This window comes from Chrysochloris asiatica, unplaced genomic scaffold (genome assembly GCF_000296735.1).
Source record: "Chrysochloris asiatica unplaced genomic scaffold, ChrAsi1.0 scaffold00034, whole genome shotgun sequence".
In the NCBI taxonomy this organism is placed as follows: Eukaryota; Metazoa; Chordata; class Mammalia; order Afrosoricida; family Chrysochloridae; genus Chrysochloris; species Chrysochloris asiatica.
Genome location: NW_006408552.1, coordinates 7,891,392 through 7,916,082, shown reverse-complemented (window position 1 = coordinate 7,916,082; position 24,691 = coordinate 7,891,392). Strand labels below are relative to the sequence as shown.

Sequence of the window (24,691 nt, the reverse complement as noted above, 5' to 3'; positions counted from 1 at the left end):
GGAATTCCCAGTAAAACAATATCAGAATAAAACTCTCAAGAAGCATTTATTCAGGTGTGACATCGTAGATAATTACTGGACTACTTCCCACGAGGTTGACAGTTCCAACCCACCATCCACTCCTTGGGAACTCTATACAGGGTGGCTATGAGTCGGAACCGACCGAACAGCACACAACAAGAGCAACAGTTGCATCTGGTGTTGGCAAACAACACTGAATTTCCCGAAGAACAAACAAATCTGCTCCTTCCTTAGAAGTGAGGATTACAAGACTTCGACTCCCGTACTTCGGACATGTTATCAGGAGGACCTCTCCCTGGAGAGGCACACGTCATGTTTGGTAAAGCAGAACATCAATGAAAAAGAGGAAGATCCCCAGTGAGAAGGACTGACACAGTGGTTGCAACAATGGGCTGAAACCTAACAATTGTGCGGATGGTGCCGGGTCTGACAGTGTGTCCTTCTGTTGTGGCCATGAGTCGCTGTGCACTGAAACCAACTCAATGGCACTGACAGCAACATTACATCGTGGTTCAAGTCAGGCTCTGGAGCCAGAACTTGGAGCCTGCCCTGGGTATAAACTCTAGAACTATGTCCTGTCCTCTAAAATAGAGACCCTAAAACACTCCCTTATAGGGTCAGTGTGAGTTGGAATCTAGTGGGTTGGGTTTGGTTTTGGTTCAGCAATCCCTACCTCATAATGGGACCACAGTGAGGATTATATGAGTTGATTCATGCGATTAGAATAATACTTGGCACTCAATAAATGTCAGCTGTCATTGCTATGAACACATCACTACAGTCGTCAGCATAAAACAGAGTGGAAGCAGAACCTCTCTGACTGTGGAGACAAAGTTGACAACTATGACAGAACTAAGTCCGTCCATGTGCTGTTCCTTCTAATCAAGGGGGAAACGAAAAGGTCTCACATCTCTGCGTAACTTTTAGTGTAATCTTCACATCTATGAATACCCAGAAATCCTTGCCCTGATTCTTAAACCTACTGATTTAGGCAGATAAACAGAGACTGGTGTCTCCTTTACCTAAGCACACAGTCCCCCAGGAGCACTGGCTTCTAAACCAACCAGGAAAGCCTGAACTGGACAAAGAAGTCACCCTTTTCAACAACCGGCACCCATTCCCACTCACTCACACCTGAAAGCCAAAACCTGATTTAGCAATCCAAAAGTTGATAAAACATATTCTAAGTCCTTTTCAAATTTTTTTAGATAATTCTTTAAGAGCTCACAAGTCTAAAGGGTTTTTTCCCACAGTGGGATTGTTTTATCTGATGAAGATGATGCTCCAGTAAGGGGTTAACAAAGGTCACTTTCTCCTTCCTCCACTTAGCCCTTAAACTTGTAACATTTTTGTTTTCAATAATTTCTCCTCAAATGTTACACTTTCTTCTCAAGATGCACTTTTTACACTGATTTCAAATATCACTGCTAATGAATCAGGGGCCAGTGGTTTCGTCAGTGGCCAACCCCTGACTGTTAGGGAAAACTGTAACAGGTGTAATTCTCCCCCAATAAAAGCAGCCTAAAGATCTCTCCTATTGTTGTTGTTCAGTGCCAACTATGTGGTTAGCAATCCAGTGCTTATCCTACAGTTCCACAACAAGACTACCTTACCTAGTATGTTGCTCTTGTTAAGTGCCATCGAGTTGGTTCTGACTCTACAGGACTCCTAGAATTAAATTCATTTTCTGCTCTCCTGTCCCTAAATGAATAAGCACACGAGTGAATTCTGAGGTTCTACTTCAAAGTAGTCCTGGTGTGGCACTAGGATAAGCAATGGACCACAAGGTCGGTTTGAACTACAAGGACTACAAAGTCGGTCTGAACCACAATATCGGATGTTCGGAAACTCTATAAGGGACTCTGTGAGTCAGAACGAACTCAATGGCACTTAACAACAACAGCTTCAAACAAACCGATTCAACAGTACTTAACAAACACAAATTCAGGAAAACCAGAACGGGATGTCATTGCTTCTAGCAGCACCTTTCCTAAATTCATCTAGTTCATCCTCACCGCATTATGTAACTAAAAAAAAAAAAAATGAGTATCATTCCAAAGCCCTACAAACTTTAATGTCCCAGAGTTTAACTTTCTCATAAAGAAATCCTCAGGATCCAAACAAACATTTAAATTAAGCCAAATTAGGCAAAAACGCTTCCTGCCTGTCACATTATTCCCCTAGAGCCTTCCTATGAGAGGATTATTAGTACCTTTTCCTCCCTCAGACACGGCAACGAACAATGACACCAGAAAGCGGAACCCACCCCCTACGGCAAGAGTGTCAGGTCATACGGGAAGGGGCTTTAGTTGACTTCAATTTTTTCACCCCAGTGCCTAGAAGGATGCCTGGCACAAAGAAGAAACTCAGAACCTACAAAGGACTTCAAAAAGTTTCTTGAAAAATCCCATTATCTTTCAATTTCATTTTTCCACAAACTTCTCTGAATATCCTTCGTGTTTGCTGAAGTGGATGAGTAGTCAAAAGGGAGGCAAAGGTACCTATCACAAGGAGCTAAAGTCAATGCTGTTTTCCTTAGTGTCATCACGTCAGTTCTCACTCATAGCAGCCCTGTGTAGGGCTTCTTAGGAGCAGATGGTGGGTTTGAACTCCTCGATTAGCAGTCCAGTGCTTATCTCACAGTACCACACCAGGTCTCCATGGTGGTTGTGTGATGTGGAGTCACAAGGCTGTAAATCTTTACAAGAGCAGAATGCCTCATCTTTCTCCTGCAGAGCAGCTGGTAGATTTGAACTGCTGACCTTGCAGTTAGCAGCCCAGCTCATAATCCACTATGTTACTAGGGTTCCTTAAGAGATTAAAAACAAAACAAAGCAAAAGCACTGTCTTCTAGTGGATTCCACTCGTAACAGAACCTCTAGGGCAGAGTAAGCCTTCTTTCCAAGGCTGCACATCTTCCCAGAAGCAGGTTGCTATATTGTTTTAGTGGTGTCTGAGAGAAGTCACGGTTCATAGTCACAGCTATATCCACAAAGAACCAACCACTGCTGTGAGCAAGCACATCTTCCCACACATTTCACTCCATATCTTACTGCTAACAGTAGTGACCCAGGCCAAGCAAATATCAACTGCCAGCAGATAGCTCAGAGCCTTCCTGTAAAGACGTGTGTGAGTCCAGGTTTCCTAAAGGAAGCTGTATCTGCCCACTGATTTCCCATGAAATGCACAATAACATCCACTTGTGAATGTCTCAGTAAATCCTCTCTGAAGTCCCACACCTGGTCTCTAAGCACCTGATAACTACCTAATGGAAATACAACCCCCCTCAGTAATCGAGGGGTAGACATGGAAGACAATACTGGAAGCATAACCCCCTAGGATGCTGGAAAGTAGAACAACGTGGAAAAATTCAGTAGAGAAAAAATGAAGGCCAGCAGAGCTCTCACTCCTCATCACATCTATAAACACACAGAACCCGGCAAAGATAGACAAGCATGCTCATTTCTGACAGCATAACAGAGGAGCCTGGGTAGCTCGGATCTTTCTTACACTTGGGTAAAGGCTCCTCCACCTTGTCAGCTTTGAGAGTCATCTGCTCCAGAGCTTACAACTATCTCGGTTCCTCCTCAGAACACACAAACAATAACCCGCAATCTTAAAAAAATACAGGGCAAAACACTAAAGTGGGTTAAAGTACTTCACATGTAAACATATATACACACATTGTTTCACACACACATATTTTAAAGCAACCTTGTCACACAATGGTCCTCAGCAGCACAAGTACAAAAACAAAAAAAACAAAAAATGGCTTTAGATTCATAAGGCGTATGCAGTGGTGGTATCTGGGGTTTTTACTTCACTTCAAGGATCAGAGGTATGGATTTAAGTTGTAACTCTACAGCTTTTTGGAGTACACAAGGCCGGCAGTTTAAACCTACCAACTGCTCCTCAGGAACCCTGTACAGTGTTGCTATGAGTTGGAACCGACTCCACGGCACTTCACAACAACTACAGCTTTCTAGCTGCACGTCTGCTGGAATTCCACTTCTCTGAGCCTCCGTTTCCTCCCATCTAAAAGGAGAATAATCATGAGGCTTACTTGGCAGAGCTGCTGTGAGGGTACAATGTGGTAATGCATGTAAAAGCCTTCAGCACAGCCAGTATCCCACACAGTAAGTAAGCCCTTGATAAATGTTAGCCATTAGTATCACCGTTATTGTCCTTACTGCTGCTGATACTAAGATGATCACCCAAATGGTAGTGGATTCTGGTACAAAGAGCAAAGCTATTTCCCAATTTGTGGTGACTGGGCACTGAGAGATCCCTAAAGATTGTCTTTTGAGAGAACGAGAAAAGAGACACAAATTTTCCTGTCTACAAAAGATGCTCCTTGCTACCCCCCAAAACAGCATGACATTTTAAGTTCTAGATCTGGTTTGGTTTTAACACCATCAGGGGATCTTGGGCAAGTTTAAAAACGTTCTTCAGTTGAAAAATGAGAGCCTTGAGCAGTTATGTTTTGAGTTGTTTTGAAGTTTCTCATGTCACTCAGTTTAAAGGCCAATGTTATTACAGTTACCTCCCCATCTTCCTCCTTCCATCCTCACAGTCAGCCATCTTCACACACACCACTCCTTCCTCAAAAGCCTTTCAGCTCACAGGCTTTACCCTCTTTGAACCTTCTTCCCTGGATACCCACGGTTCTTGCTTCCTCATTGCCTTCAGTTTCTGCCCAAATCTCACCTCCTCAGAGAGACCATCCCTACACCACCGTCTATAAAATTGTGTGTGCATACACACACACCAATTTCTCACAACCTCCTTACTCTGCTTTTAAATCGTCACCACCCTATATATTATCTATTTGTTTATTTAGAGCATGTCCCCCATGCAGACCTGTTTCTCTTATTCATCCCAGCACTTCTGGAGCCTGTCTGACATGCTAAAGCTCTTAATAAATAGTTCTTGAAGGAACAATAGAGTCCTGGTGTGGCACTGTGGGTTAAAGTACTGGACTACAATGCTGATTTGAACCTCAAGGTCGACAGTTCAAGCTCAACAGCCGCTCCTTGGAAACCCTATACAGAGTCACTATGGGTCAGAAATGACAGCACTTAACAACAGGAGCAATAACAGTAAAAGAACCCAGATGTTTTCTTTCCATCCAAAGAGAATCTTATCATAATATAGAAGACAAGTAGAGGTTGACTCAGTGTCCCCTGAGGTGCCCCACAACCAGGACCCAACATGATCGCCAAGCTCTTGTCACCTCTGTTAGATGCACCAAAGAGGTACACTGCACTTGGCCAGTGACTTCCCATTTGTGACTTCTCCACATCAAGGGCCCTGAAGACCCAAAGTATACCAGGTCCCAGAAGTGTTACATCCTTAAAACATCTACTAGCAGACCAGGCAACAAGGACAACCAGTCAGTCTATGTGGAAGACAAGAAAGAAAATCCAACTCCACAAGGCAGGGAGGGGTTGGGGCTGTGGAGTACTTTCTTCACATGGTTCTGTCATATAGGTCCTTGGTCCCTGAGCCTCCAGAACCTACCACAAGCCTCTAGACTGCAGTAACCCCACTGCTTTGGGGGAGACAGGGAGGAGATGGGATGCTGGAGCCAGAACCAAGCAGGACAAATAGAGTAGAAGACATAAATTCCGACAGCAGGGTTACCACATGGTGGTTCCCTGACTTCACTCCTTGCTCTGTCTCTTTTCACATCTGGGTGATTCCCAATCAAAACTGCCCCTGGCCTTCGACTGCTCTGGGCTCACCTTCAAGAAAACAGAGGTTGGAGTGTCTTGGGAAAGGATTCAACAAAGGCTCTGATACAGTGTGGGTCCTTGTCCAGTTAAGATCCCTCCTCTCAGCTGCAGGGAAGAGAGGCAAGAGACTGACTGAACACCCCAGCAATCAGGACCTGTATCATCCCATCTACAGCACGGAACTAGGCAAGAGTTAGTGATTGAAAGCATGGTGCCCAGTCCTCTACCACTGTATTCCAATCCTTAAACTAAAGACAAGTTGATGCCTGTGCATGTCCATATGTTTCCTAATGACGCCATTGCTGTCAGCCAGCTACAGGAGTACTTTTTGGAAGATGGAAGCAATGACAAAGCACATCATTGGGAACGCAATTATATGCAGTACTAACCATTTTACAATGGCCATGTGGGCTGTATTTCAACAATGCAATTTCCAAATCAGCCAGTGCATACATATCTCTCTGTCGCAAATCCCAGGTATATCATACGAAACAGAGAGCAGATGAAATATAAGCAGCAGATGTAGAAATCTACAGGAATGTTGATATGTAAACAGTAAACAGAAGGTTCCCACGGACCTGCTCAGGGAGACTGACACCCATCTCTTGCTGGTCCATCTTCACACTGGTTACTTAATCAAAACCATCACAAAGGGGTGTTACAAGCCACCAGAGGCGCTTGACAAGACACAAAGGAAAGTTACAAATGCACACAGTTCCTACCATCGAGTTCAAAACTCAAGAGTGGTCCCATGGTAACATTGAACTCATATTTTACAAATAAATAACAGTAAAGTCTAATCGTTTTTACCTTTTTTAAAATCTTGAGTTAAGAGGTATAGTTCCACTTAGATTAGATTGTTCTGGCAACAGTTAAATTTCAAAGGTCATGCTTTGAGACTTGGGTCTCTCCTATGATCACAACCTCTGTTAAAAAACAATTCTCAATAAACTTTTTGATAAAGAAAAACAAAACAAAACTATTTCCATTTGGGATGTGCAGAAGTACACTGTGTTCACCGAGGTAGTAGGAGAGGGTAAGACTGTCTTAAAGCATCCTGTGGTTCCAAAAAGAAACTGCTACCTCTCTTCAAAAATAAAGGGACTTTCCAGAGACGAGTTTAACTTGACTGTGCTTCATAATCACCCAGAAATCATTTGAAGAGTCCTTATACTACACCCCAAGGGATGGTCACCACCCACGTGTGAACCCTAAGGATGAAGTGCCTGGGGGCTCATCTTGGCTCCCAAGAGATGGGATGGAGCAGTGGGAGAGCTGTTCTTCAGAAAGCACAGTACTCTAATCTCAGTTGGAATTTCCATAAGAAGCAAATCTAACTGTCACATTCATTAGCATACTCTTTGTAGAATCAACAAACCTCTGCTGGGTGGAGGGATGGGGAGGGGGGGAGATCAATTTGCAAATGTGCTTAGAATAATGAAAGGAAACAATGACAAAGGAAATAATGGGCTATTTGTCACCAGGTATCTTCAAGATATAGATACCAAGAAAAGCAAAGAGCTGTTTAGTAAGGTCTTTCAAGGGAAGAATAGGGAACCTATTAGTTTAAAACAAAAAAAGCCATAGTGACAGCAGTAAGGTCTGCTTTCTTGTAGAATGAATTTCCAAGAGAAGTGCTACTTGCTAGGATAATTTAAAGCCAGACAAGAAAAAATACTTAGGGATTTAGTGAGGAAAATGAGCTTATGCCTACAGTGGCCTGTGAGAAGGCACCAGAACCGTGTATGATTTTACACTTCTGTTCCAGACGTAACTGTAAGTATTGGGGCTGGAACACAGAAGCCAGCAACTGATCAGTCTGAATCCTTGTCTTTGGTAAAGGTTTACAATCTACCTTAGCATTATGGCCTGGGAAAGGTCACCTCTTAATGAAGGATTAAACAGTGAAATAACAGAAAAACAAAAAACACCACCAAAAAAAAAAAAAAAATCCAAATATACTCCAGCCATGAGAGGCAGCCACCTAACTGTAGCTTCTGGCTTTTGAAGACAAAATAAAGAACTTCCCCAAAAGATGGTGAGGTAGTCCCCTGGACCTCAATCCTATTACTACACCTAGAAATCCCTTGGTAACCCAGACAGTTCTCAGCAGCAACAACGAACAAATGTGGTCTACCAGCGAGAGGTCTATGTGGGGCTTTCTCATGAAAAGTATTTGTATGAAACTGAGTGTGAAGGGGTCAGGGGCACCAACAGAAAGGGCAAGTTGACTTAACCTCTCTGAACTCCAGTTTCTGCGACTGTAAAGCAGGGATACCCTTCATTTATACACAGGCTCCTCCAATAAGACAATGACAGCAGAGTCCTGAACACGAGGCCTGGCACAGACTGAGGGCTCAGTATACAGGAGCTCCCATTCCAAAAAGTTCTCTTTGTGGCAATTTGGTAGCAGCAAAACAGCTGCAAATAAGTATTCAATGAATATCAACTACACACAACTGGAGTCCTGGTACAGTGCTGTAGGATAAGCACTGGACTACTAACCACCAAGTCAGCAGTTCAAACCCACCAGCTGCTCCTTGGGAATCCTATGCAGGGTCGTTATGAGTCAGAACTCACTTGACACCACTTAACAACAACAACTAACCTCATGGTTGGTGGTTCAAACTCTATAGCACTTAGCAACAACTAAAGTACACAGATTACTGAGCAAAGAGAGCAACAACTTCGAGAGCCTCAAATGTCCCCGGAAGGAGACAGATGCAGGGAGAAAATGGGGACTAAAGGTAGAGAATATAGGGGGAGGGGAAAAAAAAAGAACTGAGGAAGAAAGTACGGGCTTTCTCTCATTCCCAAGTAACATGAGCAGTAAGTCATTACAGACTATCCAAAAGACCACGAAAAATGAATAGCACCTTGAACTTCACATTATAATCCAAAGAAAACAAGAGTACTTTGCTCGTGTCATGTTCAACACTTCAAAAAACTCCTTGAGGCTGGCCCCAAAATCTCAATCTCTAGGGAAATCATTTTGGAAAGACGAAATGCTCCCAGAGTTAGGGAATAAAAGCACCTCTCCAACTTAATCCATGGCCCAGCATTAAAATAATCAATAAGGTTCATGTATTATTGCTATTCGTATGATTGTGTCTGATTCTGGAAACAGTAAGAACTGCTGCCCAAATCCATTTTGGGTAGAAATATAGCAAAGGATGGCCTTACAGGCTCGGTTTTGAAGTTGGAATGATTCAAAGTAGATTTCCACATGCCAAAACAGTTAACAGTTTTAAAAGGTGATCTCTGGCTAGGCTGAGTGAAATAGTTGCTGCTGCTTCCAGGTAGTGTACTAAAGGACACTTGAACATCGCCAAGATTTCCAGAATCACACTGTATGCCAATATTTAAAAACAGTTCTATTACTTCGACTGAAGGTGACCTAGAACAATCTGGTCCACTGCTGTATCAGACTAATAAAATTTATTTTAAAACAAGGAAACAGTCTTAACACCAGGTTCCAACATTCAGGTGTGAAATCGCGCTTCCCAGCAAGCAGACAGAATTATCCCCATGCCTCTCACCTGCAATTATCATTTGCCCCCTCCCCAGGAGGCTCACAGTCAACATCTGGAGACACAAACGCCCTCTGTGTTTTGGGGGCCTCATATATTATGTGGGGGCGGGGGGAAACAATACCAAAAAACTTCACACTAGTTTAGACAGTTTTTGAGAATAATCTATTTTCAACACCCTGCATAAAGGCAGTATAATAACCTGAAAACACTCTATCACCATGGTTAAGGATAAGACTTTTACAAAATGAAAAGAGTACAGGCAGGTACTCAGGGTATGAATGTCAGACTTGGGGGCACCTCCTACTTGTCCTTTCCCCACACATCTGTCATTCTGTCATACTCTGGTGCTTTTTGTGTTGCTGTGGTACTGGAAACTATGCCACTGTTGTTTCCAATACCAGCAGGGTCACCCACGGTGGACAGGTTTTAGCAGAGCCTACAAAGTGAGAATAGAGAAGGAAGAAGAAGAAACAGGTGCCCACTTCTGAAGGATTAGCCCCTGAAAACCTTTATGAACAGCAGGGAAACACTGATATATCCAAAGATCAGTCCCTCAGGCAGGAAGGTACTCAAAATACATCTGGAAAAGAGTTGCCTCCTCAAAATACTGCTGTTACTGTTAAGTGCCATCGAGTCGGTTCTGACCCATAGCGACCCTGTGTAAGATTTCCAAGGAGTGGATGGTGAGTTTGAACTGCCGACAGTGTGGTTCACACCGACCTTGAGGTCGAGCGCTTATCCTGCAGCACCATAAATATACCTCAAAGTATAGTCGAGCTTAATGATGTGAATAGGACAAAGCTTTCAGGACCTTCGTTTGCTGAAAGGGCACAATTCAAAATGAGAAGACACAACTGCAAATATCCATTAATAATTGGAACCTGGAATGTATGAAGTATTAATCTAAGGAAATTGGAAGTTGCCAAAAAATGAAATGGAATGCATAAAGATTGAGACCCTAGGCATTAGTGAACTGAAATGGACAAGTATTGGCCATTCTGAATCGAACAGTCAAATGGTTTACGATCCCAGAAAGAACATTTCAAAATCTATCTTGAAGCACACTGCTGTCTGTGACAGAAGAATATCCATACATTTACCAGTTAATACCACTATTATTCCAATTCACACACAAACCACTAAGCCAAGGATGGTGTGGCGCTGTAGGATAAGCACTGAACTGCTAACCTCGAAGTTGGAGTTTCAAACCCACAAGTGGTTTCTTGGAAACCCTATACAGGGTCACTATGAGTCAGAACCAACTTGATGACAACAACAATAAGCAACTTCTGCAGTCTGAAATTGATAAAACGTGCGATTACTCATGATTACTCATGATTAGGATGTGTACGTTGGGAACAAAGAGGACAGATGTGTAATTAGAAAATATGGCCTTGGTGACAGAAATGTCAATAGAGATCCAATGATACCATTTTCCAAGACCAATGACTCCTTCACTGCCTTTATTCAACAACATAAAGGGCAACTACACATGTGGACCTCCCCAGATAGAATACTAAACTGGAATCAAACTGACTACAATGGTGAGAAGAAGTGACTGGAAAACAAGCTCAACATCATTAGTCAAATAGATGGATCTTGGCTGAAAGCAAATAATACTAGAATTATGTTTACTTGCATTTTATTGACTATGCAAAGACTTTCAACTGTGTGGATCATAACAAACTATGGGTAACACTGCAAAGAATGAGAATGCCCGAACACTTAATTTTGTTTATACGGAAGCTGTACATAGAACCTGTACACAGAACAAGGGGATACCGAATAGTTTAAAACCAGGAACACTGTGCACCAGAGTTGTATTCATTCACCATATTTATTCTATCTGTATGCTAAACAAATAATCTGAGATACTGAACTATAGAAGAAAGTGGCATCAGGATTTAAGGAATGCTCACTAACAACAACCTGTGCCCTGCAGATGACACAACTCTGTTCGCTGAAAGGGAAGAGGACTTGAAGCACTTACTGATGAAAATCAAAGAATACAGCCTTCAGTAATGGATTACACTCAATGTAAAGAAAACAAAAATCCTTACAATTGAATCAATAAACAACATTATGACAAATGGAGAAAAGACTGACAACTGACATTATTAAGGATTTCCTTTTATGTGGATCCACAATCATTGCTCATGGAATCAAATCAAGAAATCAAATGATGTATTACATTGGACAAATCTACTGTAAAAGATTTCTTTCAAGTGTTAAGAGCAAAGATGTCAGTTTGAGGGCTAAAATGCACCCCATAAGATGGCCAAGAGTGGGAGCTGACCTGATGGCACTAATGATGCTGTTCGTTAAGTGTCATCAAGTCACTGCTAGTGGTTTTGAACAGCTGATCTTGTGGTTAGAAGTCCAGTACTTTTAGCACCACACCTGGACACCAACAACCTACTTGCCCATCAACGTTGTGTAAATTTGCCCTCACTTGACAATAGCTGAACCAACCCTGACTTGTAACAAATTCTTCATCATGATCACTTACACTTGCTGCATGCGCAGCTTTTCAAATTATTGAAAAGACTTCTGAACCTTTTCTTGCACTAAAGTATGACAAAATAAGAACTTTATGCACCTGTGCGGACTCACCTACAAATTTTGCTTAAAGACTTTAGGAAAAGTGAGGGGAGCATCTCATTAGTAACCTAGGGACTGCCCATAAATGGACTTCACAGTTCCAGGAGAGGCCAGCTTCCTCCATTATAGCCAATTCAAAAAAAATTTAGCAAAGGATCTTTCATGAGTTGAGAGGGCATAATTAGATGTTTTGATTAAAGCATTTTCCTCCCCTGGTTAACAAGATATAACAGATGTCACCGACTTCCCTAATAACAATACAGCCCTACATTTGGCATCTTTACAATTTTAAAACTGAACTGTCATATAGAAAAATTACAGCCAGGGTGTCTTTGTACAATCATGACTCTGAAGTGGTTATGACATGCCTGGACTCCCCAGTGGAAGAGATATGGAAATCAGATTCCATATTCATCGCCGCAAGCCCTTCTTAGCATGCACTTGAAAACCAAGCTCTGAAATCTGAATGATGCGGGCTTATTCAAATCACCACCAATTATTCCTGGAAGCACCGAACAAGTGAGATATGAAACCTAAACAGAAAATGCAAATCTCACAGCCACTATCTTCCAGGAGTACAGAGAACGAGGGCAGAGAAGTACCACAGAAAAAACAATGCTGATCCAAAGACACCCACTCTATCAGAACCCCAGCTTCCTTGCAGAGAGGGGGAGTCTTGCACTTGATAAAATGGATTCCTATTTTTCACAGCAAGATGCCGCTGCTGCACTGGGTCCAATTTACAAAAAATCAGTTTACACCAGTTTTGTCTAGAGTGTAAGTAGAGGTAGGACTGCATTTTCTCTGGGAGGCTGCCACTCTGAAGTTCAACTCCAACATCCTGTTTTAACAACTCCATTCTTGACATCAAGCACAGATCTAAAGATTACTCAGCCCCTTTTGTCAGTAGCGTGTTATTTATAGGACTATATATCAATCATGTCGTCCCCTCATTATTTCCTACTTTCTGGTCCGCAGCTATTTGGTCTGCCTAATTAATACATTTCATTGCTGCTGCTGCTGCTGCTGCAAATCTCAACAATGCTTGATAAAAGATTAATAAAATAGTTGGGTTCTCTGAAACCACATTCAATCCGAGGATATTCATCAACGTCTTTTTATTTGCATATCTGGCTGGCTGCCCCCTACAGCAAATATGTGAGGCAAAGGCTCAGGTATCCTGGGTTTAGGCTTGCATTTCATTCAGGGTGTCAGTCTGCTTCTGTTTTAATCACATCCATCTTGATATGTTAGTATAATCTCACGAAAACTACGAATGCAGACACATGACAAACAGTTGTTATAAATTTTCTGGTTCCGCAATAAACAGGCAAGATGCCTTAGCCAGCATGTCATGTGGATTTAATCTTCTGAGACGTTCTTCTATAGAAGAAAAGTTTGGTAGAGTCTTCAACTCAACCATACCCAAAAGCTCACTTGTTTCAAATGTCCCACACCCAATGCTGTTGAGCTACTCTGAGTTTCTCCTGATGGCTAGGCTGAAGAAAATAAATTATCCACAAAATTATGTTAAAAATGTACGTGGGGTACCCATTTGCTACCCATGCTAGAGAATAGGATCCCCTAGGAACTGGATTGAACCTCAGCATGGTGATCCTGCTTGGTCACCTTAGAGCAGGTGGTGGGCCGGCAACGTCGGGCGCGTGGGGTCCCCAGCTGATCTCCTCCCTCCCTGCCTTCCTCGGTTGGCGGCTGTTTGTGCTGGACGTGTGGCCAGAGAGGGGTGGGGATCACGTGGAACCTCGGCTACTTGGGACAGAGACATTGCCATGCTGCAATGAGTCTCGATGACTGGTAAGACTGAGGAATTCGCACTGACCACCTAAGACAGGCAGCGTCCCTTAAACAATCAATGAAGAAGGAGGACTCAGATGCAGACAGCACAGACCCGGTCAGGAGGCCAAGCCCCTGTGGGCCCAAGCGTTGTTGACCGTCCAAACCATAGGCTCTGAGGATCAGACTCTAGCTACCTAGTAGACATAACAAACTGTCCCTCATCTGATTATTCAGTAATGCTTGTTAGTAATCTCATACGTGAGCCCTGGATATCCACAGACAAATGTAAAAGCCTCCCCTAAAGGCCAAGACTGTAAATTCCAATAAGCCAAGTCCGCCCCCATCCAAAAAAAAAAAAAAAAGCTAAAGAGGATAGAGAGAGACACTGTAAACTGATGATATATGGCGGGGATAATAATCAATGTTGTGAAACAAGCTGTGTGAATGGTTGAATGTGAAGCTGATGATGTGCCCTGTAAACTTTCACTCAATGCAAAATAAAAACATTTAATTAAAAAAAAAAATGTACGTGGGTTACAATAAGGCCGGCTCTGTGGATTAATGTGCTGGACTGCAAAGTTGCTTTGAACCGCAAGGTCGGTGGTTCTAACTCACCAGTCGCTCCTCAGAAGCCCTATATAGGGTCGTTGGGGGTAGGAACCAACTTGACAGCACTTAACAACAACAATATCTAGATAATTAATTTATCCTTCCGCTGGGTGTTCAAGGTTGACAAATCCTCTTATCATCATACAGATTTTTTTTTCTTTTATCCCCTCATTATAGGGGGTGGGGGGAGAGTAGAGGAAAAGCAGACTACTAAAAGACTGATGTATTGGGTTACTTTCAGTGAGTTACAGGGTGATACAGCTGCAGAGGTCCTTTTTGCTAATGACACTCACAAAACTATCCCCTCCCCAAGGAAACACTTGTTGTTGTTTTTAAGTTTTAATTTTCTTTTTTTCTTCTTTATGTTTTGTGAATTGGATGAAGGCTTACAGATCAGTTTTCCATTCAACAATTCATACAATCCCCACAGTGTAACCTCACTGAATCCCACCTTCTCCCAGTGTTGCCTCCTTCTGTGGGGGGTCCTTCATAAAGGTTCTTAATATGGAGTCCTAGCAGGATATGCACTGGTTGCTAATCACAAAGTTGGTGGTTCAAGGCCACCAGTGACTCCTGGGAAATCCTATACAAGATCATTGCTGAGTTTGAATCAATGGCACTTAACAGCAATAACAACAATAGTGAGTACCTACCAGAAAATGTCTTAGGAAAAAATAGAAAGTTTTACAAGTATGCATGCTCCTCTTCATTTGTACTATTATTTTTGTTTTTAGGAAAACCTCTTTCCAAGGTTCCCAATCCTTGGGAATCCAAGTACTCTAAGGAGAAAAGCAGGCTGGGATCACACCGTGAGCGCCTTAACTCCCAGTGTGCTCTTGAGCAGGTCAATTAACCCCTCTGGACTGTGTTTTCATTTGCAAAATGAGAGGCAGAACTGCATCACTAAAGACAACATCTGTGCCTGGGATGCCTCATGTGACTTAGAAAGCACAGCTGCCAACAGTGGCTGGAGTGAAAAAAGTCTACACCCTAACTTTAGAATTGGTGTTGGTGTTAAATGCTTTTGGGTCGATTCTGACCCACAGTGACCCTGTACAGGGTTTCAGAGGAGCAGCTGGTGAGCTTGAGCTGCTGACCTTGTAGTTCAAACCGACTTTGCAGTCTACTGCATTATCCCACGGAGCCACACCAGGACTCCAACATCCTAAAGGCTTAGGTCTACACTTGAATGTTAAAACAGCAATTTTCACTAGTAATCAAAGTGATCACCAAAACAAAGGAGGAGAGAGAAAACTTTGTGGAACTCAGCAGTGCACAGTTTCAAAGTTATGTTTTTCTCCTTTAACCCCTGGAAGTATAATTTCACCTGAAGTTATATAAGATCATTTCTTAGCACAGTTCAAGATACTCATTATTTCTGCCAACTGAACATGTACAGCAAGAATGAGTGGAAGTCACTGGAATTTCTAGCATGTGGCTGAAAAAGTGGCAGAATAATGTTCAATTACTGTTTCATCTATAGCTTCATTCTCTCACATAGCATTCACTGAACATCTATCTAAACCAGAACACCAACTCCACCTCCGCTGAGACACCATTCTGAATCACAGTGACTTTGTAGACCTTGTAGGATGGAGTACATCTGCCCCATAGGGTTTCCAGGTCCACACACCTTTATAGACGCAGGCAGCCACATCTTTCTCCCGTGGAATGGCTGTGGTCATGGATTGGGTCACCAGGGCTCCTAGAACATCTATGTAGTCTGTAACATTTAGCTAGCAAGCATAACTGAATTAAGAGACTACAGATATAGCAGGGGAGAATGGGGGGGAGGAATAATCTACTTCAGCATTACTTTTAAACAGTAATTGTAGTGCTGGACTACAATCTCTTCATTCGTTTTTTTAAACTTTAAAAGAATACTGCCAACAGAAGCTTTGCAGGAACCTAAAATGAGGCTGGTTTTGTGGCTGCCCTAGGCATGGGGCAGTCACAAGAAAAATGGCATCCCTAGAGTGTCATCATAACTTGACCCTGGCAATGACTTAAAGGCTGTCCTAGATTCCGAATGTAGCTGGAGTTGAAAAGTATCAGATTTCACCCATATAACCCAGAGTGCCAATTTGTCTTCCCTGGCTATGTTTCTGTGCCGGAGCCAAAAATCATTTCAAATTGCCTCAGCTAACAGCAACCACACAGTACCTGTAATTTGAAGACTCTCTTCCTGTCACAACTAAGAACAAATGTCTCTTCTATTACGGACAAACATACATGCTCTATGATCACAACCTGTGGTAATTTCCCTGTTCTGTGAATCCATTTCACTGAACATGAATTTTCTGGAGTTCTGAAGTTGGCACATGAGGAAAAGTAACAAGCCAAAATGACTTTTTAAAGTATTCAAAACAAACAAATAGGATCTTTGCATGCAGTTGATCAGTTGGGGTGTTTGCTCAGACATGAATTGAGAAATCAGAAAGATGAACTTTAACTGTGGCAAGCACTTCCCCCTCCCTGAACAAACATTAAGAGTACCTGGAGCAGTTCAAAGACAGTCTGGAATTGTAAAGTTTCTACATTTCAACCACAGCTTCTTAAATCCATTTACTGATTTACTTTTAAGCACTGCATTCTTAATTTTGAAAAGTGGACAGTCAAAGAGAATGTGGGAGTGAGGTAGATGGCATTAAAGTGTGACATTAACACCTTCAAAGAATGCAGCAATAGTGGTCCCCCAGCAATGCGCAGAATCAGACAGGAAGAAGCACCATACATAGAGGCCTGTACTTGCCTTGACCTTCTTTGACAGCCAGAGACTGTGAAACCCAGTCCTCTCACCTCCATTCACCAACCACATAAAGGAGACCAGTCCTCTGAAAGGACTCCAAACCATTTCTAGATACAAAGCTAGAAATGATCTCCGCCCTAAGCATTGGTTAGAAAAAACAAAGGCAGAACATAGCTCAGGTTTGGAAGAAAGAAGATGCACAATTTACCCAGCCTTAAATTCCACATCCCTCATTGTATGGGAGGATAAAATTCTATAATGGTCTATTCATACAACAAACAGGTACAAAGTATATATATATGAAAAACAGTCTGCTTCAGCTAGCCATGACCCCACCCCCACCACCCCTGCAAATAAATGGTTTTGATCCTCTCCTGCATTTGCTTTGACTAAATTAGTTAACTGTTTTGTTCTTCCACATTTCAATTATATGAGTTTTCAAATCCACCAGAAATCTTCCAGAACTTTCTCAGATGACTAACTGTTATAACACTGCCTGGTTATTTTTCCTAAATGTACCTTATTGAGTTTAACCCCAAGGGGGGGGGGGGGAGAGGAGGGAGAAGCATTGTTTGTTAAGGAGAAAAATAGTATGAGACACCAAAGTTAGGTAACATTTAGTATATTGTCACTTCTATACAATTACAGGGTAAAACAAAATAAAGTATGAGTATCAAACTTCACACACACACAAACGTACCCCATTAAGAAATGGTGTAGACATCCATCCAAAGGCTTTCAAATCTGGTAGCCTTAGGTACCTAAACCGTCCCTTCAACAGCTAGCTTCTACTGTTGTTTTCTTAGTCCGGCGACCCTACTTCTAATCCTAACATTCTCTCAAACTTAATGACCACCAGTTAAGTTTGACTTAATACATAGAACTGTTACACAGAAGGGACTCATAATCAACACTCGTGCATTACATTCATTGCTGTTTCTACTTCTTTAATCCTTTTTCAATAGTGACGGCTAGAGAATAAAACCCTTAAAAGGATCAAAGGCTCAATCACTAATTTCATAGTTCTTTTTTTTTTTTTTTAAATTACCAAAACATTTTATCTCTCGTCGCTGTTGAGCCATAGAATCAGTTCCAACTCAGAGCAACCCTGTATATGGTTTCTGAGGAGTGGCTGGTGGGTTTGAACTGCCAACTTATGGTCAGCAATCCAGTGTGTCTCCCACAGCGCCATACCATGGCACCAATAATTTGCTTCCAAAAACGTTTGAAGTAGCAAACTGTGATCCATATGGAATCATCACATCACAACCTTAAGCTTCATCCCATTCAAATTCTTATGGCCAAATTCTGTACATCAAAATACTACAATCCAGTAAATATAATTAATGCTGGAATTCATAACCACAAACACTACTCGGCACACTTCCTATCCTGCAAATTTTCTTGCTACTTAGAAACTCCTCTGATCAGATCCTACAGCCATATACACATTCAGAAGTTAAATGCTGGGATAGACCCATTAACTCCCTAGTCCCTTGCCAAACTTCTCAAGCTAGAAAGTGGAAAATGCAACACAAAAACACATCACCACAGCTTTTTCTGGCTGTGTAACAGGAGAGCTTCTGAACCTTCTTGGACTACCACTTCATACATAAGTGAGCAAAAGAAAGCTCATTTGAAACCTGTTTTAACATCAGTGTCGACCTCCTTTCTCATCTAACCTTCATTCCCAGATTGCTAAAAGGCAGCAATACATAAAACTGGAAGGGACTCAGGATAAATATACTGGCTGGAGGGCAGCCTGGTGGCATCAGAATTGGGCCACTATCACACTGAAGAGCTCTTAATGAGAAACACTCACCAATGCTCACTTCACAGAAGGGTTGCTAGCAATCAAAGAAGCAGCAAAGTGTCAACCAAGCAGGAAAGAGAACAGGAAGAGAGAGCAAGGACTCTTGTCCAGCATCATTTATGAGTAAATTTTACCATTCCTGCTTACCCTTCCCACACCAACTTCTAACTTCTATGCTTAGCTTTCCAAGTTGTCTATCCATCCAGCCAAGACTCAGAGATCACCCAGTTTCAAAATCTGCATGGGACCTTTAAAATCTTTTCCAGCATTTCCATATCTGGAGTATGGCCTACAATGCCCAGAATACAAGTGCATGGCAGTTAAATACATTTAGGACATAAAGCATTATCACATCCCCCTCTCTGGTGCTCAAAATACACATTACCCTAATAAAGCCTTTTTTAAATGACTGGCAAGACAAGCCACCATTTAATTACGTCTAGCCCAGCAAATTCCAAAACTATTTTGAACTTAGATCACTTTTTTTTTCTTTTAATCTTTAAACATACCTATGAATAACATTCAGAGCCATGTTCCCTTTCAGTGTGGCAGTCTTTCCACTAAGTGAATCTGAATCTCTCAACGAACGGATGGGAAAAAAAAAAAATGCTTTTCGAGAATAACTTCCCAAGGTCACACAACCAGTTAAGAGGGCCAAGTCAAGCACAGGTCTTCTAACTCCCCAACAAGCACTAGTTCCTTACTTAATTTCTTATCATTTTCCACCTGCCTTTCTCAGCCCCCAAGCACTAATCAAAGCACATTTTCACACTCATCTTATTTCTGTGCCTTCGCCACCATCCCCATTTTTACACTGCGGGTTAATGCAATGGACTGGAAGGTTGGCTTGAACCACAAGGTCGGTGGTTCAAGGTCACCAGCTGCTCCTAAGGAAACCCTATACACAGTGTCACTATGAGTCAGAACTGACTCGTCGGCACTTAACAACAACTCCCTTTCCAAACCTCTCCATCCTTTAGTCCCCCATAGCCTTCTCAAATAGTTCATCCTCTCCCATCACCCTTCCTTGAAAGTCTACTGCACACACTGGGTATCAAGCACTCATGTTTCTCTTTCATAATTATTTTACAGTTGCTGGGCTTATTTTATCAATGAAACTGCATACTCCCTCAAGATACTACATCTATTTTAGACGTCTTGGAAGTTCTTCTTGTGTTTTGCACTCCATAAACATTTGCTGACCAATCAATTCAAGGACCATGACTGGTGTTTTGTTTTGTTTTTTTAACAACTGAATATGTGAGATTTGACCATAATAAATTATTATCTCCTGTAAACATGATGTAAGTACATCAAATCCTGTACAGCCTGGTTCTGCCACTGGTGTGTGGATAAGTCCTGAACCCGAGCGAGGAAATGAAGACCACATGAACGTCTTGGCTTGATTCTCCATTCACCAGAAACAAGTTTTCATTTTCACAAGCCAGCAAAGCTCCACTTGGCCTCTTGTCTGTCAATCCCGTCAACTTCATCTTTGCTTCTCTTGGTCAGTTGTGCAAAAGGGGGCAATTCAGAGAACGGTGCACACCCAGGGAAGGAGGGAAGGGATAATGGATCTTCAAGGTCAAAATTTCAGCCGTATTCTCACACAACATCCTCCTCTACTTTACACAGAACTCAAATACAGAAAGACAGCCGGCTCTGCACATCAGTTTACACTGAGAGTAGAAGGAGCTCAGGATTTCCATTTATACTTTGCTAGACACCACTTCTTTGGGGGCGGGGGGGTTGGTTATTAAATAAAGACACGGTATCTGGGAACATTCACACTCATCTTTCCATTTAAAGAACAGTCAAACAAACAATATCAGATCTATATGGTAATTCTGCTTCTAAATTGCCTAATGTTAAGAACAGCACACTCAACTTTAGCCTCCTCACCTACCCTCTTATCTTCTATCATGAGACTCTTCACAATCACTCACTTGAACTTCAGGGCACAGTTATGCAAGACAAGTGTCCCTACAGAATATGAAACTACCTCTGACAATTTCACTGACTGTCACATGTAAGGCATCTCAACACTACCCCCAGAATTTGCATCCTCATAAAGTAAGATGATGAACTAATTGGCCTTAAAATGCAGTGAGGCCATTCTCACTGAGGCCAGAGGATTACTTGGACTCCACTATCAATAAAGCAACAGTTGGAATGGAGTTATTTCTATCAGCACATTTCCTTCAGCGTTAGGGAGTGTAGAATGAGCTACTTAGTTCAAAATGATAAGTCCGGTTCTGTGTCCCTTAAGATTCACAGTAGGCCACTCCAGCAGCTTGCCAAAGCCTCTCTGAACAAGCCAATATTTCTGGTTTCTTATCATCAGACCGCATCACCAGCAGCTTTGATATATGGTGACAGTTGTTTTCATTTCTAAACACCAGGCCTAGCAACACAATATGTAATCAGGGTTACCCTTATTATCTATAATAATTCTTAACACTTAACAAACACTCCTGTAACACAAAGGTCTAAGTTCATAGTTGAGTTCCCTGCTTCCTAATGAGCATCTCACATTTCTCGTTGATGGATCAGAAAATCTTCCAAACTGAATAGTGAGGTACACCAGAGACTTCATTGCAGTGACCAGGACACATGTGTTTTGATTATTCGACATGGCACAAACTTGATAGTAAGCAGCCAACAATTTTCCCTTTTCCCAAAGAACCAGATAAACATCAGAATGTTCACACTCCATTGTGTGGTTTTAAACTGCAAAGTTGATTTATAGTTTTCCTATAAAATCTGGGCCTCTTAAAATGTAAACACTGACAGGACATTTGATTATATTGGGGAACTATTGGCTAATTTCTGCAGGTATGTAATGATAGTGTAGGGCCTGCAGCTTTGTCTTTTTATCAATTAAGACTTATGTATAGGAATATTAGTCAATGAGAGTTGGGAATGAAGGTTTGGCATTTAAATGACACAAGCTCAGACATGAGTTGGTAATTGTTGAACTTGGGTGTAGGATACACTGGTATTTATTCTACTGTAAATTTTACTTTTAAGAGGAAGTTTTAAATAAACTTATACAAAAGTTTGATCTTTTAGACCCACACAAAGATTATGTGTGTACATAAATATATACACACATACATATGTATATGTATATATATATTTCCTAGTGAGATGTTAACAGTAGGATAAGCACTGGACTGCCAAATGCAAAGTCGGAGGTTTAAATCCACTTGACAGCACATAAGAACTAGTATATATATGTATGTATGTATGTATTTATGCATATATATACATATATATAAATATTTACACATGAAGGCAGCACACATTCACTTAATCACAGTAATCTGAGTTTTAAATCTAGAATAGTTGAAAAAAATAACCACAAGTAAAGAAAAATTAAAGTATTAATAGCACACTTTGAACTTCGTCTCCTCTAAAAATTAATAACCCAAAATAGGCAAATTTTCTCTCAAAAACCAAGTGGGGAGTCCATCGAACTGTGATATACCAGAGTGTGAGTGTGTTTATCCACATATGCGTATATACACACAAACTAACGGATATCAGTCCCAATGCCAGATACCCCCTTATTAAAAACAAAACGATCCAAAACAACTGCATACACTATACCCTTCCCTACTTGGCCTTCAAATATGCTCCAGGGAATCTGCGTGCCCCTCTTGCACACTGGGAGGAGACACACACAGAGGTCCAGGGTAACCATGCAGAAAGCAGAACCACTTGTGACCAGTTCTTACAAGTATTATCCTAAACCAACTACAGCCAGCAATGGTGAACCCGATTCCAGGCAGCATTTTCCATTAGGACTGAGGCTGCCATTTCCATTCCGCTTTCACAGAGAACAGACAGAGAGTGAGAGAGAGGTCACACAGTACAGTACTCTCCCATCTTGGTAAAGTTAGAGCCACACTTTGGATTCTCCTATCAAGTGGTGAGGTGCACACATAACACAATTGTACAGGATCCATTTTAGCCCACAAAGCATCAGATCTAGAAGCTAGGAGTAACTGATTCCATCACAGACATCCAAATCTATGGTTGCCTACAATCCCAACCAGCACCACCCTCCCTACCTCCACTGCCAACCACTGGCCACCAGCCACCACCATCACCACCAGCAGCCCAAGAACAAACCACACAGAACAAAAACGCTGTCAGAAAAAGCTTTCCTTTGAAAAATCCTTCAATCCAACACCCAAACACACACAGAGAACATGTATGTGTGGCTTTAAGTTGTCATTAATAATGCCTGCATATAAGCATCTGAAGCAATACCATAATACCAGCAGAAACTAAAAGAAAAGGAAAAAGTTTCCTTCAGGAACCTTCAACATCACATCAGGTGCAGAAAAGGCTATAAACCAATTCATGTCTTCTTGGTTGTGTCCTTAAGAAAGCTGGTCCAACTCTGCAGAATTTCAAAGTCTTGTGTGTGTGTTTCTCTGTGTGTGTTTCTCTCTGTGTGTGTGTGTGTGTGAGTTAGTGGTGGTGGAGTGGGGATAGAGAGACTGGGGGTAGGATAGAAGGTGGTGAAATTTACAGAGGATCAGTCCTAGCACCAAACCAGCTTGTTTCAAAATACTTTGCCTCTGACCCCTGGACAATCAGTCCCTTCTAGCCCCTGGCTGCCCCACCCCCCACCTTCCAGGAGCTGGTCAGCCCACAGGAAAATGTGCACTTGGAAATGGACACTGCAGGTGCTCCAGGGATAAAGACACACACACACACACACACACACAAAGCCAATCACTTAGGGGAAGAAAAAAAAAAAAAAAAGAACGCACACACAAAAAAGCAGCAAAAGGAGAGGGACAATTGAGTGACAAGCCCTTCAGACACCATCTAGGATTTTATTCTTGCCTCCCACCAGCAGTCTCTGGTGTACTTCTGTCTGTCCTTTAACTAAATTGCTCATGTACACACACACACATGTGCATATGAAGGTGTCGAAATGATGTGATAATTAACCCTTTCGGCTGAAGAGCACCATCCAGAATCCAGAAAGCTCTGCCATCCTTTCCTCTTCTCTCCCCTCCTCCCTCCTTTCTGCCAACCAGGAGAAAACGCCCCCTTCCCCAGCTTCACCAAAAAAAAAAAAAAAAAAGGCAGGAGAAGAGAGGGTAAAGGCACCACAAAACCCGCTCGGTTCTGGTCCCGAGGACACCCCGGAAAGGCATCGGCGACCCGCGTACACACACATCCCCACACACGGCCATCTGGCTACATAGCAAGTCCTCTGAGCCCCGTCCACTGGCGCCCCGAACCCAGCACAGACTCCCACCAGCCAAGAAGCCATGATTGGGGAGGGAGAGGAGGAAGGAGTGGGGCCGAGCGATCCAGGGAGGGGGCGCATTGTTGTGCTTGCCTGTACCCCTTCCTTTCTGCCCATCTGCTGGGGAGGGAGTGCAGGGAGGGGGCGCCAGGGAAAGGCGAGCGAGGACGAGGAGCCCTGGCTCCACTGGCCGATCCCTCCTGCCGCCTGCCCGCCCGCCCGCGCCCCCCGACTCCCCCCAACAATGAGACTTCAACCCAGACAGACAGACAGACAGACAGCCCAGACAGCAGAGGGGAGAGGAGAGGCCTTGGAGCCCGGCGCAGCCCAGTGGGGTCGTGCATAAAGGGAAAATCGGGGGGCGGGGGAGAGAAGTGGGGTCCCCCCCTTACCTCCAGCGCTTCAAAAGTGACAAAGCTGGTCATGGCAAATCCATCAATGATGTCCTCTTCGGCCGACGTGGACTCTCGCCGCTTCCTCCGCGGGGGTCTGGGCCGGGACGGGGCGGAGGAATGGGGCTTCCCATTGTCTTCCTTGTCGGAGCCCGACGACGAGGCG

General features: G+C 42.6%; 1 protein-coding gene across 1 annotated transcript in view; it reads right to left on the bottom strand.

Annotated features, from left to right (window-relative positions):
• Positions 1-24,690, bottom strand: part of AUTS2 (autism susceptibility candidate 2) — a gene marked incomplete at its 5' end in the record, with an annotated part of 1,396,921 nt that extends 1,372,231 nt beyond the window's left edge. Inside the window, one exon of the mRNA XM_006859845.1 lies at positions 24,526-24,690. Within this exon, the coding sequence (XP_006859907.1) occupies positions 24,526-24,690 (165 nt within the window). The remainder of the gene's footprint in view (positions 1-24,525) is intronic.
• Position 24,691: the final 1 nt, after the last annotated feature.